Genomic DNA, 21,095 nt, shown 5'->3' on the forward strand with positions numbered 1-21,095 from the left:
TCACCCCCACTTGGTTCCTGATATCATTTGAATGTTGAATGTCCCTCAAAAGCCCATGTGTTAAAAAATTGGCCCCCAACTTGGTGCTATTGGGAAGTTGCGGAGCCTTTAGGAGGTGGGGCCTAGTGAGAAATCCTAGGTCATTGGGGGTATACCCTCAAAGGGTTCTGTGGGACCCTGACCCTTCCTGTCTTTTTCTTCCTGGACATGAGGACAGTTTTACTCCCCCACTTAGAAACTCTAAAGCCAAGTGTGAGGCCCTGGGATCAATCTCCACCAAAAGAAAAAAAAATGAGTTGCTAGAGTTCTCAGGCATTTATGAGAGTCATGCTGTAACACTAGGGTGCTTAGTAAACAAGATGGTGCAGGAGTCACTCAGCCTTTTTAGACCTCCTCTCCTATATTACATCAGTGTTGTTATTTTGTTATTTTAATGCACTTGTAATGTGCAGCTTTGGTCCCCAGGTGGTGCCATAAAACCATCTGAAGTCTGTAGTCCTCATAGCACTAACAGCAAATTATTATTGTGGCAGTGCAGGTTTTTGTAGGTGGGGGAAAATCTACTGGTTGATCTGTTGAAAGACTAGACTTTACTGCAGACTGAACCCAGGGACATCTGCCATTCCAGACCTTTTTTTTTTTTTTGAGACTGGATCTTGTTAAGAAGTTGGCCTCAAACTTGTAATTCTCCTGTCTCAAGCCACTATACCCAGCAAGACAGGCATTTTTTTTTTCTTTTTTGCAGGGCCTCACACATGCTATGGAAGTACTCTGCCACTGAGCTACATAACCAGCTCAAGACTGAGGTCTGGTGTGGTGGTGCTCACCTGTAATCCAAGATACTCAGGCTGAAGTTGGATGATTGGGAGTTCAAGGCCACCCTCTGAAACTTAGGGCCCTTCTACTCAGAGAAGGAGCTGGAGGCCAAGGAAAAGGGCAGCTCCCAGTGTCCCAGCATTTCCTCTGTGGAGCAATGTGTCTGAGAGAATTATGTACCGTTACTGTTAACTGAACTGACAAATGTCAACTCATCTCATAATTGTACCGGTAAAATAAGACATTTATCTTTTTCAAAATCAGCTGGGCACTGTGGCATGCCAGTGATCTCAACAACTCTGGAAGCTGAGGCAGGAAGATCCCCAGTTTGAGGCCAGCCTCAGCAACTTCACTACAGACCCTGTCTCAAAATCAAAAGGGCTGTGGCTGTGGCCCAGTAGAAGAGCTCTCGCCTCACACGTTAGGTGCTGGGTTTGATCCTCAGCTGCACATAAAAATAAATAAATAAAATAAAGGTATTGTATCCAACTACAACTAAAAAAAAAATTTTTTTTTTCAGAGAGAGTGAGAGAGGAGAGAGAGAGAGAGATTTTTTTTTTTTTTTAATATTTATTTTTTAGTTCTCGGCGGACACAACATCTTTGTTGGTATGTGGTGCTGAGGATCGAACCCGGGTCGCATGCATGCCAGGCGAGCGCGCTACCGCTTGAGCCACATCCCCAGCCCCTACAACTAAAAAAATTAAAAAAAAAAAAACCTGAATGCTAAGCTAGGTGTGGTGGCACATGCCTGTAATCCCAGTGGTTCGAGAGGCTAAGGCAGGAGGATCGTGAGTTCAGAGCCAGTCTCAGCAACTTAGCCAGGCCCTTAGCAACTCAGCAAGACCCTGTCTCTAAATAAAATATTAAAAGGGGGAATTGAGCACAGGCTCCAGCTCTCACCCTGCTTCAGGCTCCTGCTTTTTTCCTGTGTCTTATTATTGCCATGACACTGCTTTGTGCAGGGAAGCCTACTAAAGATTTGTGAACATATGCTTTCTTTTCAACTTATCAATATAAGGTAGCGCTTAAAATGTGAATTCTTAGAGATGGGGGAGGGGTCTTTTACCATTAGACACTTCACTTGTTTGGCAGCAATGACTATAAAAGACATCCTGAAGGCTCAGCAGTGCAGTGTCCAGGTGATATAAAGGCTGCTCTCTGTGGCCTGTCAGCTTAGCTCTGGGTCCTGCTACCAGTCCAGTAAGCTCTGGTGTCACATGGATGATGTGCCCTGGTAGCCTCCAAAATAGACAGCTCAGTCTGCAGCCTCCTGCTCTACCCCAGGTCCAAAGTTTGTGCTGATACTGATCACAAAGACCTCATCAGCTCACTGCTGACACGATGAAAAATTTCACTAGAGACCCTGACAGAGGAACTGTAAGGATGAGATCAGGAGGAAGACGACGTTCATATTTTTATATAAATTATCATTTATTTCTGTAGCATACAAAAGGTATAAATATGATTTATGTAAAACCAATCATCTGCACACTCAAGATGAGAGTACATGAAACTGGGGTCTGTAGCTTTCTGAGTCAGAGAGAGTAGGAAGAAGCAGGATCAGATCCAGTCACCCCACCGTAGGTCCTCCATTCCCAGACACTGTTATCCTAGGACAGGAAATCAGTGGACAGCTTTCTTCTTCAACAAGGGTCACTTGTTAGACGGTACATCAGCACGGTGGGGACAGAGGTATGACAGGCTTTCGGGCACTTTTATAAATGAGGCACTTTATGGGAAGCATGCCTGAGGTGGAAACCAATTGTGTCGAAACAAGCAGTCCGCCTTGCCAGTAGGGGATGAGCACAGGATCTCCTCATCTCCTGGGTCTCCTGCCTTTATGTGGCTATTTGATTTGGAGAAAGGAGCAGCAACAGGAAGCAGGGATGAAAGGAGGGAAATATCACAGAGCCGCATCCGATTCCTGGCCTCATGCTGGCAAACAGCTCAGTGCCCAAAGGCTTGGGAGTTGAATGGTGCTCAATATAGAACTCACAGAGTTTTTGGATTCTCAAGTTCAGATACCACTGTGGTGCCCATGAATTTGTGTAAGAGTCATAATTTGCTGGGAGGAGCTCATATCTGAAAGACTCAGTAGAAATCTTAGGATCTGAGAGGAAAAGTGACAGGAGCAGCATCTGCACTGATGGACCAGGCTTAGGGGGCTAGTAACATGGACATCAAGAAGGGCCCAAAGCTCTTCCCAGAAAGGTGTGCAGAGCTCAAGAGGCAACTAGCGGTATTCACCAAATCTCTTCTGCCACCTCTCTTGACAATAACACTGATATAGTTCCTGCACACAACGTTCCCTTATTTCTTGCAATGTGTGCAGGTGTGTGTGGCCTTCCACACTAGTGGCACCATGGTGTCATAGCTGTGGGAGGCACAGTGGGTTGAGAAGGAAGGCAACTATCAAAGGACTCTTGGTCTTCACTAGAGCTAAGTCCCCTCTAGAGTGTGTGCTTTCAGCCTAAACTGAAACAACGACAATTAAAGAAAATTTTCACATCGTTGATCACAAATCTTGTCACAGCCACTGAGACTGCTGCCTACCCACCTACCCTGAGGGAAGAAAACAAGGGGACTGTGATGTTAGAACCTTCCCATTCCATGGAAAAAGAAGCTGGTCCCAAGAAACAAATACTACATTCCCTCTGATAAAGAAAACACTTCTAAGCTGGTTTCCTGGGGCACATAAGGTCTTCTTCCAGGGGAATACAGTGCAGGCTCTACCTTCTCTTATGATGAGAGAGCAGAATTCAGTCACCTGTGTGGGCTCAAAATGATCACTAGCTTTGGGTTTTCTTGGTCCCTATGGTAGATGACAATCTAGAACCACTGTCACAAAAACAAGGTAAAAGCTACCTAACAATGGCTGTAGCACGAGTACCCCTTAAGGTACAATCCGTAAAACTGTTGCTCCTGGGTGTCATTTTCCACTCACAATTCCATGATCACAGGCCCCTTCTGGAAGTTGTTCAAGCCCACAGAGCATATGGATATACCTGAAGCAGGAGTTGGCAAACTGGAGCCCACAGGCCAAATCTGGCCTGCTGTGTGTTTTTGTAAATAAAGTTTTATTGGAACACAGCCACATTTGTTTGTGCATGAAATATCTACGGCTACTTTTGCACTGCAAAGGCAGATTTGAGTAGCTGTGAGAGAGATTATTAGGCCATTTGAAGACAAAGTTTGTAGGCTTTTGCTCTGGAGACTAAAGGCAATTTAGGGAACCATCACTCTCTGAAAAGGCCTTCTAAAAAAGAGACCCAAGTATTTAATCGTTAGAATCTGATTCTGCTGCAAATCTCCAAGCATAAGAATCTCACTCTTGAGGCACAGAATCTGTTGGGTGATAACTTCAGGAGCCACTAATGAACTCCTGACAAGAACCTGTCTGTGCTTTAAACCCTCTCTCACCCAAGCTAAGCTAAGCTGTGATCCCTGACCAAGTCTCTGGAGCTCAGAGAAGGGTGTGTGTGTGTGTGTGTGTGTGTGTGTGTGTGTGTGTACACACAGTCATGCATAAACACATGTATGTACTGTATGTACACACACACACACAGGGATCATTCCAAAAGAGTCATACTCTTGCTCTTCATGTTCTGCAAGGTCAAGGTGGCGATTTCCTGCTCCTGAAAGCTCTGTAGCAAGCGAGCTCAGCTCTGATTGCTTTTTTTACTCGCAAGCTAGCTTGCTGTCAAAGCTAGAAAGCCCAATAGCGAAGGCCTGAAGTGCACACAGCGGGTAGTTGTAGTCCAGCGTGAACACATCATCTGCCACACGTCCAAACTGCATGACTATGTAGTCAGCTAGAAAAAGAAAGAAATTTGGAGGTTAGACCATAATGTGATTGTACTAGGGAAAAACCCAATATATTTTTAGATACAGGGGACAAAACAAAACTCAGGATCAGTTTATCACCAGTTCTCTTTAAATTAGGAAACTGAAACAAAGTGGGTATGAGCTAGGGCGTAACTCAGTGATTTCCATGTGATTAACATGTACTGATGCCCTGAATTCAATCCCCAACATGAAAGAACCCAAAACAAAGAAAAAGAAATGATACAATAGGAAATATATAGAAGATACAAAAGTTTTGTTTGGGACTAAGGATTGAACCCAGGGTTGCATTCCTAGCCCTTTTTGAGATAGGGTCTTGCCAAGTTGGTGAGTCTGGCCTCAAAACTTGCAATCCTCCTGCCTCAGCCTCCTGAGTCACTAAGATTAACAAGCATGGGCTGCCATGCCTGGCTTCAACAACAATTGGGAAGTTTTCTTCTAAAAGTCTAGTTTTGTCTTTCCAGACAAATCCTTTCTTTCCGAAGTAATTCTCTCCTGAATATAACTTCCTATCAGTTATAGGAAGCGATCATTTCTGTTTTGTCAGAACCCTGTCCCCATTCCAACACAGCCCTTCCTGTGGCTTACGGTCATTTTCATGAACTATCTGGAAGTTCTTCACAGATGCCTGAGTGACCCGGCCGTGAAAGTTCAGCACATAGGACTGAGTGTCGTCATTCCAGACTGGGGCCTTATTGTGCAGTTCAATCAAGTTCTCCATGGTTTTGTTTTGCCATTTTGAAAGCAAACTCTCATGATCCTGGTGGAAGGTAAAATTGTTATTTTGTACTGAGAAGTATGATAACACATTTATTTTATTTTAAGGCAGAAGTAGGTAAATATTTTCTCCATTTCAGAAAGGGTAAATTAAAAGAAAAGAGTTAAATTCAACACTAAGCCAGGTTGTTGTTGTGGTTATTTATTACATATGATCCAGCATTTCTCTTTGCAGAAGAAATGATTTCAAGTCAATGACTTCACTAGCATCTCTGGAACTGCAATTATCCTGAGAATTTGGGCAACGGCTCTCCTAAAGAAGAGTGTGAGCATATTCCAGTTCAGGATCTGAACGAATCAATACTTTCTCTGTGCTGATCTCTTCTGTGTTATGTCATTGTCTTTTTGAGCCCTTTGTCAATCAAGCCTGTCCTTACTTACATTTCGTGGCCGAAACGGGATTCGCTCATGATTCATATTCATCCCTGGAATAATCACAGACATTTTCCTAGGGCCTTTAAATCCAAGCACATTTGTTTCCTGGAAGATGGGAAAATAAAGCACAATTTGAAGCAGAAAAGAAAAAGAGACCATGTCTGTCCTAACATGAGGCTTCCTTAGGCACACACATGCTGCCAATGGGCCAGGCTGTGGCTCAGCAGAGGAGTGCTCGCCTGGTATGCGTGAGGCAGTGGGTGCCTCAGCACCATATGGAAATGAAGAAATAAAACAGAGGCCTGCTGTCCATACACAACTAAGAAAAATTAAAAAAAAAAAATACGGACGATGGCTAGGTACAGAGGTGCACTCCAGTAACCCCAGACACATGGAAAACTGAGGCAGATAGATCACAAGTCAAAGGCCAGACTTGGCAACTTAGTGAAACCCTGTCTCAACATTTAAAAATGCAAAGGGCTGTGGATGGAGCTCAGTGGATAAGTGCCCCTGAGTTCAATCCCCAGTACCAACACACTGGCAAATGGTAACAATGTCAAGAACACCAAAAACAATTTTATTACTTTGTGTAATTAAAAAGAGAATGAAAATTAGGAAGCTTGGTCAGTGGCATGTGCCTATAATTAATCCCAGACACTTGGGAGGCTGAGTCAGTCCTTAAACCCAGGAGTTCAAGGATAGCCTGGGCAACTTGGCAAGTCTCTATCAAGAAAAAAAGAGCCAGGCACGGTGGTGCATGTCTGTAATCCCAATGGCTCAGGAGGCTGAGGCAGGAGGCCAACTTCAGCAATGGTGAGGCACTGAGCAACTCTGTGAGACCGTCTCTCAATAAAATACCAAAAAAAAAGGAAATCAACTTGAGAAATGGAAAGAAGGAAGGAAGAGAGGGAGGAAGAAGGGAAGAAAAGAAGGAAGGATTAAAAGCAAAGAGATGGTTTTACTGTATTCTAACTTCTGGTCAATGGAGAAAAGGTCAGGAAGGTCTGAATTAAGTGGCATTAGGAAAAGAGAAGAGTAAATGAGGCAAGAAACAGCACAAAAGTGAAAAATAATTCCTACATAAATAATTTCACAATTAAACCCAATCAAAACATGAATATGTGAAGAAAACAATACCAGCAGCAGAAAGAGGGATCAGAGAAGTGGAAACGAGCCTGGAGGGCGGCTGGCGGTGGCACCAGCAGGGTGCGCGGGGTGAAGGAGAAAGGGTATGCTGGGAGGGTCACGTACGTAGCAGATGGCGGCCAGCTCCTGCCGCGTGTGCGCCTTTTCAACCAGACCCTGGGCCCTGACTGGGCTGACTCCATGGTCATACACTGTGAACTTGGTCCCCATGAGGTTGGATCTGGTGTCAGGAGAAAAAGGCACAATGGGATCTGTGTATTTTCCTAACTAGGAGAGAAAAGGTTAAGCAGTAGAAGGGAGGCCTAGCTGCCTGCTCTCCAAATGCTCAAAGGGTCATCATCACTTTTTCAAAGATCTTTCATTAGACAAGGAAGGGACTTAAGATTTTCTTTTAACGTTGTTGTTTTCGTTTTTGATTCCACATCTATACATGCTGATTGTAAAAACTAAAAAGCTTATGGACTGTTCTGAAACCATAGGAATACAGATATCGAAATAATAGGATAGTGATATAAGGCTGCTGTCACCTGAGTTTGCCAATGTAACTTTCCCCTTCACGAGATAAATCTGTTGCATCAGTGGAAATCAGGTAGTTGGATGTTTTGCTCTTCTTCCGCTTTCTACCTGCAAGAAGAAATATCTGGGGAAAAAAAAAAGTGTCAATCAAAAAATGAAATCAAGTGAACCCCCAAGTTTCCGCCTATTACTTCAGCAAATGTTTTACAAGTGTCTACCATGTGCCAAGCACTCAATCTTTGGGTCATTTCCCTTTCCCTTTCCACTTTTCCTTTCTTGACTTTCTCCCTCCCTCCCTCCCTCCCTTTCTTCATCCCTTTCTTTCCCTTTCTTTTTTTCTTAATGGGAAACTGCTTTCCCTTTATTTAGACTTTAAGGAGAAAAAAACAAACTTTGGTCATATGCTACCATTATTTTGTGGTGGGGAGGGGGTTACCAGGGATTGAACTCAGGAGCACTCGACCACTGACCCACATCCCCAGCCCTTTTTGTAATTTTATTTTGAGACAGTGTCTCACTGAGTTGCTTAGCACCTTGCTTTTGCTGAGGCTGGCTTTGATCTTATGATCTTCGTACCTCAGTCTCCTGAGCTGCTGGGATTACAGGCATGTGCCACCATGCCTAGCTACATGTTACCTTTAAATTGGTGCTGGGGGTTGAACCCAGGGCCTCATGCACACTAGGCAAGTGCTCTACCACTGAGCTACACCCCAGCACTCTTTTCCCGTTTTCTAAATCCTTTATGCTTCTCAGAATTCAACATCAGGAAGTCTGGGAGTATGGCATAGAGCAGAGGGCTTGCCTAGCACGCATGGAACCCCGGGTTGAGTAACCAGCACCAAAACAAATCTAACCAAAACTATCACAATTTCCTTCCTGTACATTTTTATTTACTTTTTATAGTTGTAGATGGACAGAATGCCTTTATATTATTGTTTATTTTTATGTGGTGCTGAGGATTAAACCTAGTGCCTCACACTTGCTAGGCAAGCACTCTGCTACTGAGCTACAGCCCCAGCCTTCCTCCTGTACATTTTTAATGAACTCACTAACTTGACTCTCCATATAAGTCTTTACACCTTTATTCTTAAAACTTCCAGTAACTTCTAAAAGAATCATCATCTAATGCCATGAAAAAGTCTTTTCATCTGTAGGAGAGACAGGATCCTGAACACCTTCCTGTAGCTGTTTTTGAAAACTTCTTTTTGTATTTTGTTGTTGTTTTAAGTCCCTGTGGCTTTAGTGATTGTAGGTGTTAACATGCTGGTATGTTGTTAACCCTCAATAAGTAGTGTTTATATGAATAATATCTACCATCATCATCTCATTTCTAAGCACTTAAAATCATCCACTTATATCTAGAATTAGTCCCAAATGCTCTGCATATTAGCAAGTATTAAACTGCTTCAAACTTGCTGGGCACGGTGCACATGCCCATAATCCTAGCAACTTGGAAGGCTGAGGCAGGAGGATTGTAATTCCCAGGCTAGCCTCAAAAAAAAAAAAAAAAAAAAAAAAAAAAAAGAAAAAGAAAAAAGAAAAAAAAAGAACTGGTGATGTAGCTTAGTGGTAACAGTGGTAAAGAGCCCCTAGGTTCAATCCTCAGTATCTGCCACCCACACAATTTGCCTCAAACATAAATTAGAATGTCTAGGCTAAGAAACAAGACTCTTGCATCTCTTTTCATATTTCCAATTCCTCCTATTCCCTAAAACTTGTTCTCCTTTCCATGTCCTGATCTACCAAGATAAAAAGAAAAACTAACCAAAAATAAATAATAGGAGAGGGGGGAAAAGAATTACATTAAAACTTTCTCTAGGGGCTGGGGGTGTGGCTCAAATGGTAGCTCGCTTGCCTAGCATGCGTGAGGCACTGGGTTCGATTCTCAGCATCACTACATAAAAAATAAAATAAAGATATTGTGTCTACCTAAAACTAAAAAAAAAAAACAAACAAAAAACAAAAACCTTTCTCTAGGGCTGCGTAGCTCTGTGGTAGAGTACTTGCTTGGCATGTGCAAAACCCTAGGTTCCATTCCCAGCATGAAAAAAAAAAAAATCTCCTCTATTTATCCTACATACTGATAAGTCTTTTCCCTAGGGCCAGGCAGGGGTGGGGAAGGATAGATCCTGGCTATTTGACTATAGTTCTTTGAAGACAATGAAAACACCTCTGGGGATTAACACACAATCCACTTCAACCAACTAGATAACTATCAGCTTTATCTCTCTGTTGTGAGGCTCACCAACAATCTATTCCTGCAAGTCTTCTCAAGAGTCTTCTCAGGGGCTCAGTGGTAGCGCTTGCCTAACAAACCCTGGGGTCCATCCCCAGCACCACAGAAAAAGAGGGGAAAAAGTTGTCTTAGGAATCAATCCTCATACCTTCCGATTCTCATCTTTTTCCAGGTGCATAAAGTAAGTGGGAAAGAGACCCCGATCCATTCCTTTTTTATCCCTGGTTATCCGACACTTCATTGTGACACCTCGAGGGGCGGGACTATAGGCAAAATCCTCCAAATTCTCCACTTCTCCCAGCTGGTTGTCAACCTGCTGGGACACAGCACTGGAAGCTCCTGGATCCTGAAAGGATGGTCATGAAGCCAGATTTAAAGTTAGGTAGTCAGTGTAGTTAAGTAAATCGGGTCTAATATCGAGTGAAATCTAAAATGGAGGCCATGCTGGGAATGACTCAGGGAAAACAGGGCAACTCATGGAATGTTAATAAAGGCCCTAGGCCAAAGTCCACCTGGAAGAAATGTTAATGAACATCCCCCAACAGATTTGAAGACAGCCCATCCCAAAGAAATGTTAATGAAGCCCAGGATACAGCCCCCAACAGTTTTGGAGATAGCTCATCCCAAAGAAATGTTAATGAACAGCAAACTTGACTCGGAAATGACCAGATTACTCCTTTGTCCCAAACCCTTCCCACCTACATTCCATTACTGAAAGAACTATAAAAAGGGGAGACAACTGCACTTCCGCGGATTCCACCTCTTGGGTCCCCTTCTTCCTCCGGGAGAAGTCTTTTCTTCTGTCCTTTAATAAATTTCTAATCTCTACTCTGGCCTTGCCTCGGCGTGCTTCTTTGGTGTTATTCTTCAACATCGGGGAAGCAAGAACCGGTCAACAGCGGGTAACAGTCACATGAGCAGTAGGCTGGGTAAGAAAACCTCAGACTCTCTGCAAAAAGTACTGATTTCTCCCTTGTCTCTAGTCTTCCAACAAAACACAAGACACTGAATAACCAAACAAGGCGTGGATATTCAGAGTAATGAAGACACTTAATAAAAAACAGGACATGACCTTACAGTGGCTAACCTAAGACAGAACAACTGAAGTCATAATTTCCAAGTCTAAATTTGAGTTTACAACTTTTGAAGGAATCCTCAATCAGTAATCATATTTAATACATTTGATTATTTGGGAAATAGCCAAATTAGCTCCAAAGGAAGAAGTTTCAGAACTACATACTGTGGTCGATTTCTGGCTGGATGCAGAACTGGGTCTCTCTCTTTCTGAATATGGTGACTGTGAACTTCGTTTTTTCCCTTCTTCTTCCTCACCATCAGTATCCTCCTCATCAAAGTTCAAACTGCTTGAGATACCTGGCAGAAAAGTAAATATTGACAACAATGGCTTAAAAAAGAAAATCTTTTAAACAAAGATAAGTTTGAATTTTCTTGCTTAAAATATTCCTAACCCAGCTAGGGATTCAGCTCAGTGCTGCTGCATGTAGGAGCACGTGCCCAGCCTGTGCAAGGCTTGGCTTCCATTCCTAGCACCATCAAAGACAAAAAGAAAAAAGGAAAGAAATCCTAACTATTCTGACCCAAAATACAAGATGTTTTACCCCAAATCTGACAATTCATATTCTCATACCCCTCCTTATTTTTTTCCCCTTTCCACTATTGCCACCCCAATTTAGCTGTTTAAAACATCGAGTCTGCCGGGCATGATGGTGCAGGCCTATAATCCCAATGACTGGAGAGGCTGAGGCAGGAGGATCACAAATTTGAGGCCAGCCTCAACAACGCAGAGTGAGGCCCAAAACAACTTATTGAGACCCTTTCTCAAAACAAAAAATAAAAAGAGCTGGGGATGTGGCTCAGTGGTAAAACACCCATCAGTTAACTCCCCAGTACCAAATAAATAAATATTTTTTTTTAAAATTTATAAAATAAAACATATCTAATGGAAAAACTTATTTACAAATCACCCATCTGATAAAGGGGTTAATGTCTAACAAATAAAGAACCCATACAACAATAACAAAAAAATCAAGTCAAGTAAAAAATGGACAAAGGTTATCAGCAGATGAATGGATTTTTTAAAATGTGGTATATAAACACAAGGGAGTTTTATTCAGCCATAAAGACGAAAAAATTGTGTCATTTTGGAAAGCAGTATGGAGATTCCTTAGAAAACTTGGGGTGGAACCACCATTTGACCCTGCTGTCCCACTCCTCAGTTTATACCCAGAGACTTAAAATCAGTATACTACAGTGATGCAGACACATCAATGTTTATAGCAGCTCAATTCATAATAGTTAACTATGGAATTAACCCAGATGCCCTTCGATAGATGAATAGATAAAGAAACTGTGGTATACATACGCAATGGAATATTACTCAGTCTTAAAGAAGAATAAAACTAGGACATTTGCAAGTAAATGGATGGAGTTGGAGAATATCATGCTAAGTGAAATAAGCCAATCCCCCAAAACCAAAGGCCAAATGTTTTCTCTTATATGCGGATGCTGATCCATAATGGGAGGGCCTAGGGAAGAATGGAGGAACTGGTCAGAGAGAAGTGAAGGGAGGGGAGGGGATGTGGGAGTGGGAAGGGTGGTGGAATGAGATGGATGTTATTACCCTATGTACACGTGTGGCTGCATGAATGGTGCGACTCTGCATCATGTACAGCCAAAGAAATGAGAAGTTGTGCTTCATTTGTGGACAACAAGTTGAAATGCATACTGCTGTAATGTAGAACTAATTAGAACAAATAAAAAAGGGGAAAAATGGTTTATCTAAAAAAATTTGTAGGAAAATGGATAGAACTTGAGAACATTATATTAGTGGAATAAGTCAAACTCTGACCAAGGATTATATGTTTTCTTTCATATGTGGAAGACAGAGAAGAAAAAGGAAAAGAAAGGTAGGTGGTATCTCATGAAAATCAAGGGGAAATCAGTAGATTAGAGAAAAGGGATGGGATGTAGGTAAGGAAGGCAGGCAGTGCTGGGGAGCCAAATTGGCCAAATTATATTGTTTTATTGTGTGTATATATGAATATGTAACAACAAATTCTATCATTGTATATAGCTATAATGCACCAATAAAAATGTGAAAAATTGAAAGAAAATGGGCAAAGGACTTAGACATTTCTCCAAAGAAGATGTATACAAGAAAATAAGCACACAAAACATGTTCAACATCAGTAGTAATAGGGAAATCAAATCAAAAGCATAAGATACCACTTCACATCAGTAGAAGGCTATTATTAAAAAGAAAAAAAAGGGGGGGGGGTGATAAGTATTGGCCAGGATTTGTAAAATCTGGAGACCTTGTGCATTGCTAGTAGCAAGGTAAAATTATGTAGCACCTGCAGAAAAATGATAGAGCAATTCCTAAAAAAAGACAACACAGAATTACCATGTAACCCAGCAATTCCATTTCCAGGTATACACACAAAAGAATTGAAAGCAGAACCTGAACAGGTATTTGTACAAAAATGTTCACAGCAGCAATATTCAAAATATTCAGCAGATGGCAACCATCCAATATCCATCAACTGATGAATAAATGAACAAATTATGGTAGATGCATACAATGCAACTATTATCTGGTCTTTTAAAAGAATGACATTCTGATAAATGACAACACAGGCAAACCCAGACATTATGCTAAATGAAATAAGCTAGATACTAAAAGACAATCTTGTATGATTTCATTTATGTGAAGTACATAGAACAGGAAAATCTGTAGAGACAGAAGGGATAATAGTGGTTGCCAGGAAGTGGGAGCAGGGAGAAATGGGGAATTATTTTGAATAAGTATGGAGGAAGAAGTTCTTAGATGACAAAAAGTTCTGGAGATGTTCTGGTGACAGTTGTACAACACTGTAAATGTACTTCATGCCACTCAACCGTATACTATAAAATGGTAAATTTTGTTTTATGATGTATTGACGTATTTTTCATACCCCTCCCCCACACAAAATCAATGATCGCCTGTTTTCTAGATCAGTTACTTTTTTATTTTTCTGTATTTTGCTTATGTCTAGTCAACTAACTCCAGTTAAGATATTTAAAATACTACCTAAAATTCATGCAGAATCTTTCATAATCTTTTTTTCTTTTCTTTTTCCCCCAGTGCTGGAGATGAAACCCAGGGCCTTTGCACATGCTAAGCAAGCACTTTACTACTGAGGAACATCCCGACGAGGCTTATAAAAACTTAAAACTGTGAGATGAAAACACTTTTTTTCATTGTTTTCCTCACATTTACTTGAGTTTGAGTAGGAGATCCTGGCAGTATTATTTTTGTTTTGTTTTTTGTTTGTTTATAGGACATACAGTCTAGAGAGGAATACAAATGTAAATGGAAGTGTGACATAAAGTGTAACATGTATGATAAAAGCATAGTGCTCAGACTTACAGTTGGGAGGAAGCGGCTCAGGGAAAATTATTTCCTTAAGAGAAAGCATCAAAAATAGGACCTAAACTAAATTTCCTTTTTTCTTGTGTCCATAGACTGAAGTGACTCTTATATAATAAGATTTATATAATAAATCATGATTTAAATAATAAATCATGGGTTTATAAGCAGATTTAACAACAGTGTGGCTTTTTTCTCCAAACCACTTCCTACCCACATTCAACCATCTTAGATGAAAGAAAATTATAATCTATCCTTACATAGTACATAAATGTATTAGCTTTACTCAAGGACACCCAAGGATAAGACAAAGGCTAGTTAAAACTCAATCTCAAGTGGAAACATATGTCCACACAAAAACTTACCCAATAGTCCCCTGTTATCTGTGATTTCAGTTACACACAGGCAACCATAGCCCAAAACCATTAAAGGGAAAATTCCATGTTTTGAGAGAGAGATCACGTTCACATAACTTTTTTTTTTTTTTTTAAGGTATGGATGGACATAACACAACGCCTTTATTTTTATGTGGTGCTGAGGATAGAACCCGGGTCCCACCCGTGCTAGGCGAGGGCTCTACCGGTGAGCCACAATCCCAGCCTCAACACATCACTTTTATTACACTACATTGTTACAATGGTTCTATTTTATTAGTAGTAGCTGTTAATCTCTTACCGTGCCTAATTTATACTTTACTTTTTATCATAGGTATGTAGGTATAGGAAAAACACAGCATATATATGGCTTCAGGCATCCATAGGGCATCTTAAAATATGTTCCCACAGATAACAGAGGCTACTCTACATTAATACTCATAGCAACATTATTCATAATAGAACCTGGTATGCTGGCGCTTGCTTGTAATCCCAGCAAATCCAGGGGCTGAGGCAGGAGAATAGCAAGTTTGAGCACAACAACCTCAACCAACTTAGTGAACCTCAGAAACTAAGCAACTTAATGAGACACTGTCTCAAAATAAAAAAAAAATAAAAAGGGCTAGGGATGTAGCTCAGTGGTAAAGCACTCCAGGGTTCAATCCCCTGTACCAAAAAAAAAAAAAAAAAATCATAATAGACAAAAGTAGGACAGGAGCTAAGGATATGGCTCAAGCGGTAGCGCACTCGCCTGGCATGCTTGCGGCCCGGGTTCGATCCTCAGCACCACATACAAACAAAGATGTTGTGTCTGCCGAAAACTAAAAAATAAATATTAAAAAAAAAATTCTCTCTCTCTCTTTAAAAAAAAAAAAAAAAGTAGGACAAAACCCCAAATGGCCACCGAGTGATAAACAGATACACAGAATGTAGTCTATCTATATAATGGAATGTTATTCAAAATAAAAAGGAATGAAGTAGTGATATGTGCTACTACATAGATAAACCTTGAAAACATTATGCTAAGTGAAAAAAAAAAAATGTTGGACCACATACTGTATGATTCCATTTACAGAAAGTGTCCAGAAAAGGCAAATCCATAGTTGGTAGTTGCATAGGATTGCAGAGGCAAGAGGGAAATAAGAAGCAACTGCTAATGGGTACAAGGTTTCTTTTTGGTGTAATTAAAATATTCTAAAATAAATTGTGATAATGGTTGTAGAACTCTGAATATACCAAAAACCACTCAGCTACACCCCCCAGCCCAAGAACCATCAAATAAGACTGCTTATGTTAAGTGCCTGACTTACAGAGACATTCAAACCATCGGTGGCATCCCAGCTGACAGCAGGGCACAGGCAGATGTAGATCTGTCTTTGCCCAGCTTAATCACCACATCATGGTGCTTTTCTTCTTTTTGTGCAGGGTTGGGGAAAGAACCCAGGTCATTGCTCATGTTAGATAAGCACTACCACTGAACTAAATCTCAGCCTATATAAAATTATTCTTCTAAGGAACAAAGAAGACTATAGGGACCTCTATACTTATAATAATGAGAACTCCAACTGGTACAAAGTAGGTTCTAGATTATCATGAACTAAGAAATGGAGGCAGGGTAAAGGTGTTGAAAGCAACTTTTGTCAAAAGAAGTGAAAAAGCCTAGAGTCCCAAAGAAAAGAGAAAAAAGAGCAAAGTGTTATCCAGTATTTATCCAAATAGTGAGAAAGAGCTGGGTGTGGTGGCATACACCTATAATCGCAGCTACTTGGGAAGCTGAGGCAAGAAAGTTGCAAGTTAGAGACCAGTGGGGCAACTCAGGGAGACACCGTTTCAAAAATACAGAAGAATAAGAACTGGGGAAATAACTCAGTGGTAGTATGCTTGCCTAGCATGCAGACCATCCTGGGTTTGGGTTTGATCCTCAGCCACACACACACACACACGCACACACACACAAGTCATATCTAGTAGCTAATATTCATTCTATATTTGATTTAATTATTTTATTTTCTTAGACAATAGCATAAATGTTACTATTTTTGACAATGACCACTACTCAGATATCAAAGTTGCTTCCACTACCATCTCTATAAAGCCCTAAGCCACATTACAAGCAATTTTAAATCATCTTGATTGTTAATCAACAATGAAAGAATGTAAAGGAAAGATTACAAATGTCAAGTGCCTTACAGAAGGTAAATTGCCTTATAATCATTTCCAAACCTCACCATGTTTTTGGAGAATCTCCTCAAGGTCTGGCTTGGAAGCAGTATCCAGAGTGCTTTCCCCATCAACACTACCTTCAATATCTTCTTCTGTAGCAGAAGAACCTACTGAGAGAACATGAAGTTTGGTTTCCAAATCGTGAGCATCTGGCTTCAGGAAGGCAGCTGGACCATCAATGCCTAGAGTCCCAAAGAAAAGAGAAAAAAGAGCAAAGTATTATCCAGTATTTAGCTGGGTAGTTCTAGTATTTGTGATCAGAACTAAGAACTACCCCACCATTTCTCTTCCTTGCCTAATATTGGCAAGGACATTAGCCCAAGCCTGGGGTTCAAACAGAACACGCTCTGTTACAGAAGTAACATGTACTTGATGTTGTATTTTAGAAACTTAAGATTGATACCAAGAGGCTGGAGGTATATCTCTAGTGGTAGAATATTTGCCTAGCATGAACAAGGCCCTGGGGTCTGTCCCTGACTCTGTGAACAGAAAAAGGAGAAAGAGAGACCAAGAAAATAAAGTAGGTCTATGGGAGATGCGTGAGGACCTTTACAGCACTGAAGCCAGTGAGGAGTTAGATCTGGAATTTGGGAACTTACAGTGGCACTCCTGCTATTAAGATTGCCCAATTACAGGTGAGCACTCTCTCAGCTCTGCCCTTAAAGGTCCAGCACAGTATGGGAGATGGGCATGACCTGTTAGGAACTGAGCAGCCTACCTGCCCCACCTCTACCCTGTGAAGAACTTTCTACTGAATCTCTTTGATGTGTTCTGATATAAATAAAGAGGGCGTGGGCTCCCTTCTTTGTCAGAAGGGGCACCTGTCTGGTCAGCTTGGCCCATGGCTGCCCCCATTCTGAACCTATATTTCTGTGTCCTGCAGTTATTTCGTAGTACTACTTTTCTTAGCTTTTACTTCTCGGCCAGCTCATCCCTCCGGAGGGGAACCCTTTTCCCTGCCCATGCTGGATGTGAGCAAGACAGGTCCTCCAGAGTATATATCTTGTCAAGCGCTGCTCAAGGGGCGTAACTGAGAAGGTCTTAGTCCTAGTCTTCCTCCTCCCTCATTACCTAAGATGATCCTTTGGCTACCTTTTAGCTACATACCTGTGGCTTTACAGTTAACCTCTGACATGATGTGACAACCACAACTGTATGCTCTTTTGGGCTGGGGATGTAAGTCAGTGGTAGAGCACTTGCCTAGCATGCCTGAGGCCCTGGGTTCCATTCCTAATGCCCATTTTTTTTTTTTAAGTTGTTGATGGACCTTTATTTTATTTATTTATATGTGATGCTAAGAATCAAACCCAGTGCCTCACACATGCTAGGCAAGTGCTCTACCACTGAGCCACAACCCCAGCCCCTAAAGCCACAATTAAAAAAAAAAAATTAAAAACCCCAAACTGTAAGCACCTCAGTTAATTCATTTGCTATCTAAAAACAATAGTTCTAGGATGGATGTAAACTTGAAGATATCTTCCACAAAGGGACCATTTTTAAAATTCTATTCAAAGACCCAGAATGTGATTATAAAGATTCAAGGTACCTAGTGACGATGCTAACATTGTCCTTGTGCTCCATCTGAGACTCCTCCTGCCTTCTCCTAGGTCTGTGAAAACTGTACCTCAGCAGGAAACGAGGCTGCCCAAATACACACCATGTAGGATGACATCACTGTGCGGAGTCTGTGGCTCCACCAGAGGCGTGTGCTCCTCACCACATCTTGGCTTTAACCGACGTAGACGGGCCTCTGGGTTTGGCTGCACCATGAGTGGCTCCAGGCGCTTCTTTCTCTGCTTCTTTTCCAGCAGTGCTCTCTGGGGGAAAAATGATATTTACAGCCAGGAGACCTAGCCACTTCAAATATTTGCAGTCTGCTTTTAATGATCTTTATAAAAACCATTGTAAATATTTTTTTTTTTCCTGGCCAGGCACGGTGACGCGTGCCTGTGATCCCAGCCGTTTCAGAGGCTGAGGCAGGAGGATTGAGAGTTCAAAGCCACCCTCAACAACTTAGTGAGGCTCTAAGCAACTTAGTGAGACCCTGTCTTAGATGTGAATCAGTTGGTTAAGTGCTCCTGGGTTCAATCCCTGGTACCAAAACAAAAATAATACTACTAATTTTTCCCACATGAGAAATGAGGCACCATTTTTATCATTTATTGAACACCTATGAAAATCTATTTTAAATCATACAATGCATTTCTAGCCCCACTGAGGATATGATTCAAATCTGTGGAAATATATGGTCATTATTGTATTATTATCAAAGCATAATCACAAATTCAAAACAAACACATACACACAGGGAAAAGATGGAGGACATAGCAAAGATTTTTTTCTTTTTTTCCTTCTTTTTTAGGGGGTGGTGGTACTCAGCACTGAATACTCAAGGGTGCACTACCATTGAGCCACATCCCAGATCTTTTTATTTTTAAATATATATTTATTTTTTAGTTGTAGGTGGACACATAATACCTTTATTTCATTTTTATGTGGTGCTGAGGATCAAACCCAGAGCCTCCCGCATGCTAGATGAGCGCTCTATCACTGAGCCACAGCCACAGTCCCCCCAAATCTTTTTATTTATTCTCTGCTTCTTTTCCAGCAGTGCTCTCTGGGGGAAAAATGATATTTACAGCCAAGAGACATAGTGTCTCACCCAGGCTGTCCTTGAATTTGTGACCTGCCTGCCTCAGCTTCCTGAATAACTGGGGTGCACCACTGCACCTAGCAGTAACAGTGATATATTTGGGTACCAGGATATGAACGATTCTTTTTTTTTTAATTTATTTCTTAGTTTTAGGTGGACACAATATCTTTATTTTATTTTTATGTGGTGCTGAGGATCGAACCCAGTGCCTCATGCATGCTAGGCAAGTATTCTACCACTGAGCCACAACCCCAGCCCTGAATGATACTTTCTTTTTTTCTTTTCTTTCTTTCCCTTTTCTTTTGCATATCAACAACAGAAATTTATTTCTCAGTTCTGAAGGCTGGGAAATCTAAGATCAAAGCACCAGTGTCTAGTCAGGGCTTGCTTTCTGATTCACAGATGGCTGTGTTCTCACTGTGTCCTCACATGGCAGCAGGGGTAAGGGAATCTTTTTTTTTTTTTTTTTTAAAGAGAGAGTGAGAGAGAGAGAGAGAGAGAGAGAGAGAGAGAGAATTTTTAATATTTATTTTTTAGTTCTCGGCGGACACAACATCTTTGTTGGTATGTGGTGCTGAGGATCGAACCCGGGCCGCACGCATGCCAGGCGAGAGCGCTACCGCTTGAGCCACATCCCCAGCCCCAAGGGAATCTTATTCAGTCCTCTATTATAAGGGTACAAATGATTATTTCTTTTTTTTCTAGTTTTTTGTATTTTCCAAATTTCTTGTTTTTAAATTTGAAATAAAAAAATTAATACCTTCTGAATCCCAAATTATTTTCCTGTTTTAATCAGTCACATAGCAATACATTTATTTGGCTTTTTGTTCATATTACAAAATTAAAAATCAAACAAACTTGGATGGCTAGAAATATAGCTCAATGGTAAAGGGTCTGCCTAGCATAAGCAATGTCCTGATATCAATCCCAGGCACCACCAAACAACAGCAATAAAAAAAAAAAAATTGGGTCAGAGGTGAGAAGAAAAAAACATAGCAGTGCGATATGGGATATTCCAAATGGAAAGCAAACAATTCTGTGACAAAAGCAGGACAAAGGTCTGGGGATGCAGATCAGTGGTAGAGCACCTACTGGCCTAGCATGCATGAGGTCTTAGGTTTATACCAGGTCTGTTTTTTTTTTTTTTTTTTTAGTTGTAGATGGACACAATACCTTTATTTAATTTGTTTATATGTGCTGCTGAGGATCAAACCCAATACTTCATACACGCTGGGCAAGTGCTCTACCACTGAGCTACAGCCCCAGTCCACCATGTCTGGATTTGATTCCCAGCACCAAAAGGAAGGGGGGAAGAGTAGGAGCTTGAAGCCAACACAGACACACCCTGGTTCAAAAACAAAGAAACAAAAATGAAACATAACAACAATAAAAGCAAGATAAAGAGTATGGTGATAAGATGAGGCTGGGATTGTGGCTCAGAGGTAGAGCACTGGGTTTGATCCTTAGCACCACATAAAAATAAGCAAAATAAAGATATTGTGTCCATCTACAACTAAAAAAAAAAAATATTTTTAAAAAGAAAATGGTAATAAGAAACAAAAAAAAAAATAGCATAAGAGACAATTCAGGAAAAATTCTATAAGATGGAAAGTACCACAACCACATATACTATTTGTATGCATTGGCAAATAAGAGCTTATATTAAACTGAAATTATTGTGGTTCTGATATGTCTCAGAATAGGA

At 41.0% G+C, this 21,095-nt stretch overlaps 1 protein-coding gene and 1 non-coding gene across 2 annotated transcripts in view; both read right to left on the reverse strand.

Annotated features, from left to right (window-relative positions):
• Window positions 1-2,955: 2,955 nt before the first annotated feature.
• Window positions 2,956-21,095, reverse strand: part of Tulp3 (TUB like protein 3) — a 61,876-nt gene continuing 43,736 nt past the window's right edge. Inside the window, exons 3-11 of the mRNA XM_026407274.2 lie at window positions 18,395-18,554; window positions 16,743-16,919; window positions 10,952-11,085; window positions 9,860-10,057; window positions 7,487-7,599; window positions 7,065-7,179; window positions 5,820-5,918; window positions 5,250-5,421; window positions 2,956-4,630 (exon numbers count right to left, since the gene is read on the reverse strand). Coding sequence (XP_026263059.2) covers window positions 4,497-4,630; window positions 5,250-5,421; window positions 5,820-5,918; window positions 7,065-7,179; window positions 7,487-7,599; window positions 9,860-10,057; window positions 10,952-11,085; window positions 16,743-16,919; window positions 18,395-18,554 — 1,302 coding nt within the window. The 3' untranslated portion in view covers window positions 2,956-4,496. The remainder of the gene's footprint in view (window positions 4,631-5,249; window positions 5,422-5,819; window positions 5,919-7,064; window positions 7,180-7,486; window positions 7,600-9,859; window positions 10,058-10,951; window positions 11,086-16,742; window positions 16,920-18,394; window positions 18,555-21,095) is intronic.
• Window positions 8,117-8,190, reverse strand: Trnat-agu (transfer RNA threonine (anticodon AGU)). Its single transcript has one exon. It is a non-coding gene; the product is annotated as a tRNA-Thr (tRNA).

Source organism: Urocitellus parryii, chromosome 5 (genome assembly GCF_045843805.1).
Source record: "Urocitellus parryii isolate mUroPar1 chromosome 5, mUroPar1.hap1, whole genome shotgun sequence".
Classification (NCBI taxonomy): domain Eukaryota; kingdom Metazoa; phylum Chordata; class Mammalia; order Rodentia; family Sciuridae; genus Urocitellus; species Urocitellus parryii.